The following is a 16,209-nucleotide window of genomic DNA, read 5'->3' as shown; positions in this document are numbered from 1 at the left end:
TAAATATTCTTGTGCTACACAATAGATGATGAACTCCCAATAAGTGTAGATGCTAAACATTTCAAATATTTAGATAAGAGTGTTATTAATCACTGCAGTTACATACACCTGTGTCTCCATCAAACAACACATCAGCCAAACTTTAGGCTGTGCAAAACAGCCAACATGAGTGTGTAAAACCATCAGCAAAAGTACTAGCATGCATTACACCTTTGAACTAGGCCAACTGAAGATTTTACATAAACAGTGAAGCTTATTGACGCATAAAATTGTACAATTCATAGACAGACAGACATTCCCATCAATGTTTGCATAGCGAGATAAAATCACAGTATTGTTTAAAGTTTCGAAATAAAAGACAGTGGTGTCTTTCTCGATCTCTAAGGTCATGGAAAAAATGAGTCCTTGCAGAATGAAACTTGCTGTATGGCAAAAAGCATGTGAGCAGTGAAGCACATTCTGTTCATTTTTGGTACATGTGAGTATATATGTGGGCTAAGGTGAAGCACCTTGACATTCGTGAGCCATGACGCGAAATAAAATAAAAAGTTGAGTTTAGCACCCATCTCAACATTGCAGTCCTGATGGGTTATATGGCTTTAGTTTCTACGAGAGGAGAAAAGGCTTTGGCAACCATAAACATACTCAAAATATCAATGACAGGATGTAATAGGATTTTTTGTTATTTATAAGAGCTTTTTTTAACAATTAAAAAAATTTTTTTTTTTTTTTTTTTACCAAGTAAACATTTTTCATAAGCAGCTTTCATTTTTGTCTGTTGAACAAAAACAAAACAGATCTAAAATATGAGGAATGAGAATATTAGTTTTAGTAAACTCCCCTGTACCATGGAGATGGTGAGAAAATGGCCTGAGCGCCTTATATAACTGTGATTTCTAAACATAGATGGGATGATTCTGAAAAATAAAGTCCTTTTCCTTCTCCGGTACTCAAAATCAGGCAGAATCTTTAACTATGAAGTTCCTGCACATCATGCATACCAAAACAGAGGTCATGTTTCTGAGATAAGAAGAAAAAAAAAGCATGTACTAGAGATAAAATAGCATTAGTTTGAGCAAAAACACAAAATGAAGCTCTCCTAATAGGTTCTGAGAAACCTCACAATTCAATAATCACACAAACATTGGCTATCTTCACAGGTGGCACTGGATTGATGCCGTCACTAACCGCTTGTACCCAAAAATGAATACCTGAGTGTTCTAGCGAGACGCATGGAAAGGTAGGTTAGCATACATAAACTAGCAATTTTTAAACATATTTAGGTTTGCACAGAATGTTTAACTCAAAATCTAACATACATCAAAAAAGTGAATAATTTAAGGCATTCCCTACCTCTCAAAATAAATAAATAAATTCACGCTGAATTTCCAAATTCTAGTGAAGAGCAGAACTTGTGAAGAAGCTTTGTCCGAAAACCGTTCACTTGAATCTCACGTTCCGACGAAGGAAAAAGAGAAAATTGAAAAGAGCTTAAGGAGAGGAGATGATATGGACTGAGTGAAGGAGAGCAAAGGATGAATCTCAAGCCTCTCTCAGTTTTCCCCAACCGAATCAGTAAATGTTTGGAAGGTCAGAGTACTTCCTGTCAAAGTAACCACCCTTGAAGATCCAGTCTGCTGCCCCAGTGTACGGATTATTGCCTTGCTGGAACCATCTGAAAGGTGGGAGGCCCAAAAGGTTATGAAAATAAACCTTTTTTTTTGCACTAATGTTTAATCCTTTAATCCCAAAATATTTAAATGATGATATGTGCTTTTGTAGAAGCCTTAAGTCAAAGTGATTTCAAAACTATTGTAATAGTCAGTTTATCATTTAAATATAGCAATAATTTACTGTATAGTTCATTTACAATTTTGTTTTTGAAGGTTGTAATGTTGCAGTCTCAGAACTGTCTTGCTTGATTCAACATTTCATTGCAGGATTTTTTTTATGCCTACAGACAAAATGAGTAAATGTGCAAAACAATCCAAGAAAACAAACCGCTGAAATAGTGGGCAGTCACTGTTGTGCTCTTAAAGCGTAACTCTCGCCAAAATGCAACCTGGGGTTAATCTACCCGAGGCAAACTTTCGCTTAAAAGCATAATTAGAATGGAAACGCCACTTTTAAGTTTGACCATATTTTCGTCTTCAGTCAAATTGCCTTTTGAATGGGAGTGCTTGGGGCACGACTATGATAGCATCAAAATCGCTATTTTTAAAACACTAAAAAGGCTCGACACAACATGAAACTTTGCTTGAAGTATCACCTGGGGCTCTACACATGAACTCGAGCATTGAGAACATTGTTTGTGTACACAGAGTTTACTAAAAATAAAGATTTTGAACAACTCACTGTAGCTCACTGTAAGACCCAAGGTTGCATTTTGGCGAGAGTTACACTTTAATCCAAATAATCACCTTGTAGACCATTCTTCCTCATCTTTAGCACGCTCTCTTCTGGCAGCTCTCTGTTTCTCTTCCAATCTCTCTTTCTCTTGACTTGCAGTATCTGGAATTTAAGAGTAGCTTCTAAATTTTGTGGTAAAATAAGTAGAGCAACATCCAAGAGGTAGCTTACAGGACAGACGGTAACAGACCGGGCCAAAAGAGAGATTGTCCATACCTATATCCCCATTCTCCATAGCTCTGATGTCTGGCCTCAGGCGACAGTCTGTTGGTGCTAAGACTCCAATCATGCCTGGCTCCAGCTCGTTAAGCGTCATTGCAAAGTTAGTAAAATTATACATCTGAATAGGATCCAGGAAAGAGAAAACAGAGAGAAATAAGTACTGTATTGCAAAACTAGCTAGATAAAGTGTCTGCATTTGTAAGAGCGAAAACAAGAAGGATTTCCAACTGGTATTAGCATCCGTCTCGGGAAAGTGTCCAGTGTCATTTCATTTTGATTGACATGCCAGTGGCGTAGCCAGAATTCGATTTTTGGGGGGTCCCATGTTAAAATGAAGGGGCCACCATATATATATGTGCAATGTAATGTTGTCAAAAATATAGATTTTTACTGAAATACTAATATATCTGAAAAGCTTAATACTCTTTTTCCTCTGAATAGATACACTATACCAGCTGCGCTTTCTCACTCTCTCATCTCTCCGACAGCGAGTTGACACACAAACCCGCCTCCCCTCACTCACTCGTTTCATTTGCCCCTGATGAATATTGTTGCTGTTACAGGGCTTGAATTTCGGCATGGGATTGCGCGCACTGCGCATAATTCTATTCATTAACGCATATTTTGTGCTCACACACAAAGTGCGCACACATAAAGCCGCCTTTCAGTACTGAATTGAGTTATTTTTCACTGCTTATTGCACTTAAACAGTCAAATACACACAAAATAACGTCAAAATGCCAGTCTTGGCAGGTATTAACGTAAACAGTCAGTTATGTTTAAAGTGAATGTTAACAGTTGAGAAAGAAAACGCATATGTAACAGTATAATGCATGTGCCAGGTCCATAGACTGTAAAGAAATCTGGACTTCACGAATTCACACATTCATATAATTTTGAGGGAGTAAGATTTAATGCGTATTTGGCGTGCTGTCCGGAGGGAGGGCTCCGAGCTCGGAATTCAGCCCGAACCCAGAGTACTCCCCCCGCATGTAAGTGTTTAGAACTAGAAGTGTGGAGAAGGGGTGGTGGGGGGGATGCTGCAAACTGTCACTGGATACCCTCTCATCATTGATTGCTGAGTGCTATCCACTCATGTTAATTATCTGAACGTGCTCCTCCCGAACTTAGTTAATAAAACTTCATGTAGTGTCCGTGACGTCACCCGTAGGTTTCTGAAGACCGTTTTTGAACCCTAAAGTGGGCGTAGCCGACCGTCGCAATCTTGGCAGCGGGTAAACGGGGAAAGAGGCGGGACGTGGGTGGAGCTGAGGAGCCTGGTGCTGAAACCACGCCCACCTAGCTCGACGTGATCAAGTTGTCTATGGATGGAAGATATATAGACCACTAGCCACATATACATATACACATACATATATATACATATACATATATATGTATATGTATATATATATATGTATATATATATATATATATGAATAAATATACGCAAAATATATTTCACTTAAATACACAATAACAAAACAAAAGAAAAAACTGTGCGACAAGTAAGCCGAGTTTCGATACATTTTTGTGACGTGCTCCACAACTTAACGGCAAGAAAACCCGAGACAGCAGGAAAACCCGAGACGGCAGGAAGCGACATCCTGTTTGTTTTCTTTATTTTACAAAAGCACAATGTTTTGTTTTTATTGTGAGTACAGTACACAAATAAAAAATACCCTTTACAGTTTCAAATAATGTCTTACTCTTATCTGTATGACCATAAATGACGTATTTCAAGTTGTTTCCGCTGTTATAATGAGACAAATTCATTTGGCATTGTGCCGATTTTTTTCGTGGAAGCCTACTATTCCAGTGATGAAATATGCGTGTCCTGGAAATGGGAAGCAGCAGGTGTCTCTTCACTCGCTGTCTCCTCGTGGAAAGGTGAAGTAAGCTCAGATGTAGATTGCGCTTTTTCTCCTTCTCGCTCATCTTTCCGTGATTTCTTGAAAAAGCGTAATATTGAACTCTGTGCATCCGCCATTGTCACCGCATGTTAATGAACTCTCACGCGCAAAGAAAATGACAGCGCAGGCTACGCACAACACGTTAATCAAAGTTTGAATACAGCCGTTGCATTTTACTACACAGCATTGGTCAATCAATCAATTAGAGTAACAAATCAACAATTCCTTATTTTTTTTATTTTAAGCAATCAGGAATCTGGGGGGGGCGGCCCAGAAATGTAAATGAAGGGGCCAAGGCCCCCCCAGGCCCCATTGACTACGCTACTGCGACATGCTTTAGCATTTGTACTGCAGATGCAATGTGGTCACATGCAATCAACCAATTATGTTCAAATTTCTTTAGTGTGTAATGTTGCTGTTTGAGCATGAAAAAGGTCTGCAGAGTTACAAAGCACAAAGTCTATTCCACAGAGAGTTATTCTCTATATCAGTAAGCACTGTTTCTGAACTCCTTGAAACGCCTCCATTGTAGTCTTGAGTTTTCTTCTGGTAACGTACACATCACAATATTCTGCATTTAAATAATTCCTACCTTCCAAAAAAGGGGGCAAGGCCTGGGTGTGTTACGTTAGTATTAGTAGTGTTGAAACTCATGGTTATGGTAAGGGCCGTGACATTTTGAAAACACGCTCAAAGTGGTTGACCAATCACAACACACTTGTCAAGCTGACCAATCAGAGCATACTGGGCTTTTCGAAAGGAGGGGCTTCATAGAGACAGGAACTAAACAGAGTGTTACTGACAGACTAGGAGAGAGCTGCTGCAACAATATAAAATATGCAAAAAATTATGTTTTTGAACATTCAAATCATAAAAACCTATTCTAATAGACCTCAAAAACAAAATCAAGACTTTGTAAAAGGGCATAATAAGGCCTCTTTAATACCATGTGGAATTCCAAGGTTGTGGTTACCTGTGTCGAGTGTGGCGGTCGAGGGGCTACTCTCCACAGAAGAACACTGCCTGGGATCATAGTGACTGTCTCCTGGACATCTGGCATGTCATCTGCATCATCACCCCCTGTACCCTGTTCCTAATCACATTCATAGAGTACTACCATTAATAGGACTACCCGCAAATGCACCATGTTCATTACAGATAGAGCAAGATCAGGAAACCACATGGACTAGGATAACTAACTGAACAACTAACTCCACTAAGGTGGCTCAGCTACTGAAGCATCACTGCTAAAACCCACTGTCTTTACCTTCACCTCTCACTGAAATTGCATGTTAATACAAAGGAGGAAAAGAGGTTATATATATATATATATATATATATATATATATATATATAACACTGTTTACTTATATCAAATAATAATAAAAAAAACATTTTATTTAATTACATTTTATTTTTCAATTAACACTACCATTCAAATGTTGGGGTCAGTAAGATTTAAAGAAATTAATAGCTTTATTCAGCCATGAATTTGAACTATCACACACACACAAAATTATCACCGTTTTAACAGAAAAAAAGAACAACTGTTTTTAAGATTAATAATAAGAAATGTTTCTTGAGCACCAAATCATATTAAAACGATTTCTGAAAGATCATGTGAATGAAGACTGGAGTAATGCTGCTGAAAATTCAGCCTTGCCATCACAGAAATAAATTACATTTTAAAATATATTAAAATAGAAAACAGATGTTTTGAGTTATAATACTATTAAAAACATTGATAAATCATACAGACCATGTGCATGTAAATCATGTACAGTAGTGTATATTTAATATGTATTCTATTGAAATAAAATCCAATTACTGATTAAGTATCACAGACAAAAATCTGACATAATGTTTGAATAGTGACATAAAAACCAAAACTCCAACAGAGTTACACACTGGAAAGAACTCGCTCTGGCTGATCTCTCTTCAGCAAAGATCCTGAAACTTTTTCGGTTGGCATAGTGTAGCAACCTCTATTGAGGATGCGTCAGAGCCCTTTTGGACTTCCATGTGAAAACAGAACAGAAAAGTATGGCTCTGCAGTAAGAGATAAATGACTAATGCCTTTTACCTGCTTGTGTTTCTTGGAATCTCCTCCACTTTTCTTCTCTGCTTTCCTGTTGGCTTCGAAGACTTTTGGCTCAATGCTAAAAACGCACTCTGTCCACTTCCCGTAGAGAACACGGTGCTTCTTTTTACTGAAATACACCCAAACACAATGAGTCATATATACACGCATCAAATCTATAAAAATTACAAAAATAAAACTACATTTACAATCCAGCTGTAAAAGACATTGCTGATGCCTTTAGTGCTACAGACACAGAGTGGATGTGCAGTGTGAACACTACAGGCAAGGAGCCAGATATACCCACTGACATTTGATACGAACGACTGCTTACCTCTTGTCCTGGATATATCCCTCAACCCTATGCAGCTCTTTGCCAAACATGCCGCACGGCTTAAAATTCAGCACACACTTGTCCCCAGTGCTGAAATGAACAGAGAGGAGGTTTCCCAATCAAGAACAAGGCACCAACAACACTGAGTGAACACTGATCCACAATGATACATGTGGATCAGTAGCCTAGACGACAACATTATATAAACGCTGGAAAATGGTATAGAGTGAAAATGCAGGCCGGATATTTAGGGTCAGAAAGGAAAGAGATGATATACCTGTGGTTGACAATCTCCACTGTCCCATACTGCTCAATCCACAGTTTCCCCAGAATAACATTATGCACACAGCACATAGGGTTTGTCCATGTGTAAGCTTCTCTGTGCCTGAGGAAAAAAATAACAACATTAGTTAACATAAATTAACTATGAGCAATATATTTTTAGATAACTTTATTATAAGGTGACAGTTACATGTTACTACATGTACTTACTATAGTAATAACAGTAAATTATGCATAATTAAAGGTATAGCGGAGGATTTTCTTTTTCCGGGTGGATCATCAAGACTATTGGTCCTCCTAAGTGTCAATCATTCTGGTGATATGTTTACGTAAGGCCGTCGTGCGTGCTCGTGCACACGATTCACACGATGGCGTGCGCTCAAAACACAGGTTGGGCTTCCCACTGATGCCTCAGTCGCGAAGTTTCTACTTGACAGGTAAAGTTTGGCATGCTATTTGGAGAAATCCATTTAAAATCACTGCTAGTAAAAGTTAATGTAAGCTATGATTAGCTCGTGCATGCTCTCTCGTGCGCACGTTTAATAGGCGTTCCCTCTCGGGAGCAGGTAGAGTGTTGCGCATGTGCATTTTTTCAAAAAAGTGGAGAGGGCGGTTCTTTTCTAAAATTCGGGAAAATCCTCCGCTATACCTTTAAGTAACTAACCCTAAACCAAACTCTAACCTCTATAGTAAGTACATACTTATTTGAGTAAGTACAATGTAACTACTTCACCTTAAAATAAAGTGTAACCTATTTTTACAGCATTTACAACCTTTGTTAATGTTAGTTAGTAAAAATACAATTGTTTCTGTTTGTTCATAATACCTCACAATGCATTCACTAATGTTAACAGATGACTTTTGATTTTAAAAATGTATTAATGTAGAAATGAACAAATGCTGTAGAAGTGTTGTTCAAGTGTTGTCCTTTAGGTCATTTTAACTAATGAAGAATTAAAAAAGAGCTCAGCCATAACTTAGACACAAAATCTCTTTTATACACATACAAAACATGCTAAATAATAAATGGATATTCCAGCATGTTACTTATCTAGTAAATAAAGCTACTTCGAAAGCAACTCACAGTTCACTGAGGGCAGGGAAAAGTTACGTGCCTTGCTCAAGGGTGTGACTGTGCTTGAGTATCTCAGGGACTCTCCAGCTCCAATAAAAAAGTGATCATACTGTACTTGGTGATGTCACATGAATAAAACTCACTTGGACAGCTCAACTGTCATGGTGCCTTTAGGCTCCGCCTCCACACTCTTCCCCCAGAATTTCAGTTTAGGATAGATAGAGCCGTGAAACGAGAAGTCCTGATTGAGTGACTCCGCGTAGAAGGCGCTGATTGGTGGATGGTGGCTCACCTGTTCTGAGATCATGCGGTAACCCTCATCCTCCCTGAGCACAGATATGCAAATCATTAGTGCAAGCTAATTTTGTAGAAGTAGATGTATAGCTTTTGCTCTGTAGATTTACCTTGTAAGCTCAAAAGTCTCTCCTAATAAAGGATTAAAAGGTTTTCCAGTTCTGTCCCATTGTGAAGCAACTGCAGAAACGGCGAACGCTGCAACAAGCTGACAAATGAGATGCAAAAGGGTTTGATTGAGTCTTCCATGCAAGCACACATGTGAGAGTAAATAATAGAGGAGTTACTAACCTGCATTCGCTCAATAGAGTCCGAATGTTTACAAGCTTTATGGATGAGGTATGTATGTTCCATGTACTCTGTAATCCTCTGCAAGAAGCTCAGTGGTTCGTTGAAAACAATAGGCATTGTTATCTTGGACAGCTCCTGCAAAGATAAAGTATTCCCAGATAGAACTGGCGTGGACAACGACAATACAATCTAAATAATATGTTTCATATTTCATGCTTTGTTTAAACTGAGCACTTTTGACCAACAGCTTGGTCAAAGTAGCTTACACTCACCATTCCAATGCATTTCTTCAGGAAGCCCCATACACTGAAGTCATTTCTGGAGAACATGGGCGCTGGAAGAGTAGTTCTGAGCACACGGACACACATATTAATACATTACTCAATCCAATAGATAAAGATCTTCACATTCTGTTTCCTGCCGCTGGATATTATTCGGACGCCTTACCGCCTCTCGAACACTCCATTCTCAGCCGGCACTTTGCCATTCACACTCTGCTTGTTCGAATAGACGCAGGCATCTTTAAAGCTGACTTCACACGAGTCGTCCGATTCCAAACCTGAAACGGAAGGAGAGATTTAGCCATAGGTGACGAGAAAATGTGATGTACCTTACTTAACTTAATTCCATACCTGTCTCAGCATCATAGAACTCTTCCTCGCTGTTCATGATGGACAGTTGTTGCTGTTGATGTCAATCAGAAGGCATCGTTTCACAGCTTGAATGTGTTCTGTAGATCAAACCAGAGAACAGTAGGTTTGAATATTAAATGGACATAAAGACCTACAGCTGGACATCAGACATCATCAGTCCAACTAATAACAATGAATCATTAATGTACTGTAGACTATGCCGTGAACCTGGAACAAACTGGTCACTCATGTGGGCCCACTCTCCATCTATTCCCTTATTGAACACACACAAATCCAATCACCGCACTGCAGTCTTTAAACAGCTGTGCTTGGCAAAGCTAAGCCGACCAAGCTAATCCTTTAATGGCCAATGACAGAGAGAGAGAGAGAGAGAGAGAGAGAGAGAGAGAGATTGCATTTAGAGAGAGAGATTGCAATAATGTCATTATTGCATTATTGTGGGCTTAATTAAATGGGTCATAAATTGAGAAATCAAAATTTCCTTGATCTTTTGACATAAGAGTACAATGACATTTACTAAAAAATATCCTGTATGTTATGTTTCAGACCTCAGAACTTCCTCAGCCCAAAAACAGCTTTTATTGAAACCAAACTGCTAAAAGTCTGACAAAAGATCGCATCAGCAGAAGAAGATCAATGCCTACTTCTACATCATTGCTCTTTAGCCCCGCCCCCCAATTTGCACATGTAGTGGGAGGTGAGAGAGAGATGCAAACACAGTACTTACTGTGATTAGATGCCACTGAGGACTACAAGACTTTTTGCAGTCTTTGCATTGCCTGCTTCTTGTGATCCTAAAGTGTGGATGAACTTTATTTTTAACGAAGTTCCAGATTGCATCAGTAAGACAATGCATGTCATTTTCATACAAGACGCAGTTCGACGCAGGCTTTTCAGAGAGACCGACAATAAAAGATGATGCAGAGACGACTATACTGTCGCAACACACAAGTGTAACAATGTTTTCCGTTTTCACAATGTGTCACTATTGCTTTGTCTGTCATTTGATATGTAATGAATGATTTTACTTTCTATTTACTGAAAATGATGAATGATGAATATAAGAACGTATAAGAATGAATATAAGAACAAACAATGGTACATTCATTCATAATTTGTCTACACGAAACACCGTAAGTTATCCTTTGTCAACTATACCTCTGGTAACTCAAAGTATTTTACCCGGTTGACATTTTTCAACATTGGATGTTTTCAAAACAATTCCACATGTGTAATGGTGGGGCGTTGAAAATCATTTTAATATGAAAAGCTGTTCCCTAATCATAGCAGTATTTACATATCTTGAATGCAGCATGCCTTTCAAAAAGAGGGTCAAAAACAGGATTGAAAATAGCCTAATTCTTCTAAATTATGATGTTTTTGCTTGTAAAATGGACCTCAGAGAACATTATATATTTTACAAAATGCAGTTCATGGCCCCTTTAATGTAAAAATCCCATTCAGAATGTATGACGCAAATGTCCTGGTAGCAAAAATATTATGTCCAATCTAATTAAAACACATATTCATGTTGATTTCATATGGTTTTGAAAAACCTTTTATGCCATTTTCAGTACATAAAACATATTTAAAGGAAAAATATTGGGTTTAGAAATTAGTCTCCAGGGCTGCATTTATTTGATAAAAATACAGTAGAGAGTAATATTGTGAAATATTATTAACTTAAATTTTTTTATTTTAATATATGATGGTAAAGCTGAATTTGTGTCACATGATCCTTCAGAAATCATAACAATATTCTGAATAGGTGCTCAAGAAACATTTCTCATTATCAATATTGAAAACAGTAAATAAAAAATGTGGAAAGCATGATTTTTTTTTTCAGGACTCTTTGATGAACAGAAACTTCAAAAGAGCATTAAGTTTAAATTGATATTTTTTGCAACAATGTAAAATGAGATCGTGAAAAAGTCCTTTATTAAGTGTTTTTATTCCCGGCATGCTGGTTTTACCGCATGATTTTGGTCGCAACATATAACTTATGCTGAAACAGAATTTCATTCTTTTAATGAGGCTTTTTTTCTTCATTATCATATCAGGAAAGTTTACGTTTTTTGAATAAATAAAAAAGGTTCATCATGAAGGAAGTGTATTCAAATAATTGTATGAATTAGATTTGAAATATATTTATGAATATATAAAAAAGGACAAATTGTGCATCACGCCATTGACCCCACACACGAACAGAAACAGGAAAAGAGAGCTAAAAGGCAAAACTCTATAAAACAAAGGATTCAAGCTACTCTTCAACAGCCCTTTTATACAGCTGATGACCACCAACATGCAAAGCAGTTTAAAAAACTATTGGCCATATAACGGAGGAGGGCCCCATGCAAATTATTTTGAACACGGACAGGCAAAGCAGACACTTATCAAGTTGACAGCTATCACATATTCAAACACCCATGTGGTAAACTGCCAATAGAGGAAGTCTTGGCTGGCTGAGCAGCACGTAGCCCCAGTCGTTTTGCAACCACACAAATTCAAGGTACATCAACAGAAATGAATGCAGACTAGAGATGGCAGTGACTGATCACACGCTTTGGATCAGAACAAAGAAAAACCTTGGACTCTTAATGTGAAGGATAGGGTGCAACGGCAGCCAAACTTTAGTCGCTACAGTTCATAAAACAGACCATTTGTAGAAACCACGAAAAAACCGTTGAAGATGGCTTTCAAAGTTAAAGATCTGTGAATAATACAATATTTCAGTATTGTTTAAAATATCAACAGAAATATCATCTAATTCCATTACACAATATACAGCCTTCAACACTGCACACCTTACCCAAACAGACGTTAACAGTATTATTGAATCATCATAAATCTGCAAGAAAACTCCCTAGATAACATATTGACAGATCACAACCTTTTTATACTTCATTTTAAGCATTTCAAAATAAATAAAATACCTCAGAATCTTTCAGCTAAAGTGAAATTTGGATGCATGTCCTTTGGCTATAATGGGCTACTAACAGTGAACAGAGAAATCTAGTCATACAACTGACTGGGAAATGATAGTGTTACAGATCAATGGTGACTTAAAGGGATACTCCACTTTTTTTGGAAATAGGCTCATTTTACACCTCCCCCAGAGTTAAACAGTTGAGTTTTACCGCTTTCGAATCCATTCAGCCGATCTCCGGGTCTGGCAGTACCACTTTTAGCATAGCTTAGCATAGATCATTGAATCGGACAGGACCATTAGCATCTCTCTCAAAAAAATGACCAAAGAGTTTCGATATTTTTCCTATTTAAAACTTGACCCTTCTGTAGTTACATCGTGTACTAAGACCGACGGAAAATGCAAAGTTGCGATTTTCTAGGCTGATATGGCTAGGAACTATACTCTCATTCCTGCGTAATAATCAAGAAACTTTGCTGCCGTACCATGAGTCCAGCAGGCGTAATGATATGACGCAGCGCCTGAAAATAGGTTAGGCAAACTTAGTCCCGGTCACGTTGGAAGTTACTGAGCTGGGGACTATTTTCAGGCGCTGCGTCATATCATTATGCCTACTGGACTCATGGTACGGCAGCAAAGTTTCTTGATTATTACGCAGGGATGCTAATGGTCTTGTCCGATTCAATGATCTATGCTAAGCTATGCTAAAAGTGGTACTGCTAGACCCGGAGATCGGCTGAATGGATTCGAAAACGGTAAAACTCAATTGTTTAACTCTGGGGGAGGTGTAAAATGAGCCTATTTCCAAAAAAAGTGGAGTATCCCTTTAAGACAACCGCATAAGTAGTTGGTTCTCAGAAAAAGCTGTGCAGTTCCTGGTAGTTATACTTGGAGAAGCTCATTTAGATATCACCAATTGCTATGGCACATGTCATAGATCCCCTAAATAATGCCATTCATTTTCAAGTTGTAAAATTTGCTGTGCAAAAATACCTATACAATGGTCTATGACTTGCAACTACCAGTATATACTTTGTATAGTTATTGTTTGTTCAGATGGCTCTCATTTATCCCAATATTACCAATAGTTTTGGACTTTATATTGACATTTGACGCATAAAGTTAGCTTACTAACTGTTGCTGCTTCAGTCTTAACTGACGGAAAGCACTATATGAAATAAACATATTATTAGCAGCAGTAGTCAAATAAAACAGCTTTGTCTAGAAGACTGGAGTCACGTGTGAGTATACACTACCACTCAAAAGATTTAAGTCAGGGAGATTTTTAATGATTTAAAAAAAAAAAAAGTCTCTTATGCTCACCAAGGCTGCATTTATTTGATAAACTACAGTAAGTAATAGTGTGAAATATTATTACAATTAAAAATTTACTGAATTTTAAAATGTAACTTATTCAGCAGCCATCACTCCAATTTTAAGTGTCATATGATCTTTCAGAAATCATTTTGGTGGTCAACCTCAAGCAACGTTCCTTTTCATCAATGCTGTGCTGCTTAATACTTTTGAGGAAACCTTGATACTTTTTTAACAGTAAAAAGTAAGGAAACCTTTTTACTTTTTTCAGCGCTTCATAATCAAGTAAAAATACTTCCCCAAATTTGTACTGCTGTCAACTAACACATGGATGTGTCTCATTTTCAGTGTCACTGAATGCAGTGGAGCAGATTTAACCCATCAAAACTACAGGGCAAACAGATGATCCAGATATTACTTAAAAGACATTTAGAATGCACTGCTTTCTACATGATCACATGAACATGGTAACTAGGCACCATGTGAGCATAACACACAATTCACCCATCCAAATCATAGTCTAGCTAACGTCCAGCCATCCCTGCATGAGGGCAGGCTGACATTCAGGTTATACACTGTTAGATATACAAACATATCTGATGCTATGAATAACCTGCCTCGCTCGGCATCTCCAAACTAGATCTACTAGTGTTCTAGGAAGGCACGGGGTTCTAGGAAGGCACGGGGTGTTTGGCTTGAGCTGTTTTGACCCGCGTTAGCCGCTAGCAATGCGCCTTGACCAATAACAAACCCGCATGTTACTCAACAACCCATTTGATTAAGTGAAAACCTTAAACAAAGCACAAAATAACACGACGTGTATCGTCGATCTCGCTAAACAAGCTGTATAATGTGCATGTGTCGCGTTACCTTTCAATAACGTAAAGCTGGATAGCTCCTTTTCTCCGGTGGGACAGAAAACAAGCGCCCAGTTTGGGAAGAGACTGACAGTGGGGCGGATACATTTCGCCAGGACAGGAGAGCAATCTGGATTGGAGGGTTGAGTAACGGGTCCAAACGCAGAGGGGCGGGGAAATGGTTGATTGACAGAAGAAGTAGCCTATTGTGAAAGAAGACCCCTTTACGAACGCACGATAATAACCTTTCGAAGGGGCGGGGCTATATGATGTTACATAAAGGGGTCGGTACTAAAAAGGCAGGGATGTGGGTTATTTATAATCATAATACCGGTAACAATAAATATCGCCGTAGGCTGGCAGCGGCGCTCCTTGATTGAATATGACTGCTGTCCGGGGAGAATTCAAAATATAAGCCTACCTGTTTGTGTTAAAATATTAGTGTGATCTGCGATCTATGTATTAATTCATAGAATATTTTCTTTTCTTATTGCTTTTTCTTATTTACGCCCTAAAATCAAAGCGTTGTCTATAAAACTAAACAATTCTTAAATTCTAGAGAGCATTTGATTGGACAGAAAATCTAATGAGAAGCTGTGAAAAGATGAAGGAGCTTATAGTGCAGATTGATGTTATCAAAATCATTGATCCATATTGGCGGAAGTGAGAGACTAAGTTTTGAATGCTTATAACTTCTAAATGTGAATTTTGTCGTTGTTTTGGAGCACACTAGACAGTAACAGTTATAGGCTAAGGGCAGGCTAACTTAATTTTGATTTCATGGGGATTTTAGTTTTGGGGTGGGGGTGGGCATTCGTTAAGGTAGGCTAGAGCTGAAGGGTAGGGGGTTAGTGGTTGGGCCGGGATATACGCGATCGTCAGCGCCATCCTAACATCGGGTCTGTCCAGGGCTGAATCGGAGAATCGGGTCTGAGGCATACACAGTTAAAGAAAGGTCTGAGGCTGCTGTTCTCAGACTGCTGTGACGTGTGTTTCTGCGGCCGGATCTTCCGTTTCATTTGAAGCCACTAGATGTCAACCGAGCAATGTTTTTTAAACTTTTAAGTTATGTGCCCTTGAGAAGTGTGTGAGTTGTGATCAACTTTCTTTCTTTTGAAACCAATATATATATATATATATATATATATATATATATATATATATATATATATATATATAGGCTATAGGTTATAAATAAATAAATAATATATATATAGCCTATATATATATATATATAGCCTATATATATATATATATATATAGGCTATATATATATTATTTATTTATTTATAACCTATATATATATATAGTGTGTGTGTGTGTGTGTGTGTGTGTGTGTGTGTGTGTGTGTGTGTGTGTGTGTGTGTGTGTGTGTGTGTGTGTGTGTGTGTGTGTGTGTGTTACCGATATTAGTTATGGGTAGGCCACCCATAGGCCACCATGTGAATAAATCAATAAATTAGAAAAATAACAGTGCACTCAATTAAGTCGGCTATTCAACAAATATGCATTGCAGGGGTGTCTGGAAAAAAAAATCTATAATTTTATCCTAGAAAATA

General features: G+C 38.0%; 1 protein-coding gene across 1 annotated transcript; it reads right to left on the bottom strand.

Moving 5' to 3' along the window:
- Window positions 1–385: 385 nt before the first annotated feature.
- Window positions 386–14,781, bottom strand: osbpl2a (oxysterol binding protein-like 2a). The gene is made up of 14 exons (XM_084428325.1): window positions 14,664–14,781; window positions 9,533–9,630; window positions 9,348–9,459; window positions 9,173–9,248; window positions 8,901–9,035; window positions 8,720–8,817; window positions 8,459–8,641; window positions 7,236–7,343; window positions 6,959–7,048; window positions 6,628–6,754; window positions 5,518–5,637; window positions 2,626–2,749; window positions 2,421–2,511; window positions 386–1,675 (listed from the first exon to the last, which is right to left on the bottom strand). The coding sequence occupies exons 2-14, from the start codon at window positions 9,567–9,569 to the stop codon at window positions 1,573–1,575; spliced, it is 1,404 nt and encodes a 467-aa protein (XP_084284451.1). The 5' UTR covers window positions 9,570–9,630; window positions 14,664–14,781; the 3' UTR covers window positions 386–1,572.
- Window positions 14,782–16,209: the final 1,428 nt, after the last annotated feature.

The sequence above is a fragment of the Rutilus rutilus genome, assembly GCF_951802725.1.
Source record: "Rutilus rutilus genome assembly, chromosome: 13".
Classification (NCBI taxonomy): Eukaryota; Metazoa; Chordata; class Actinopteri; order Cypriniformes; family Leuciscidae; genus Rutilus; species Rutilus rutilus.
This window is presented reverse-complemented; position numbering and strand designations above follow the sequence as displayed.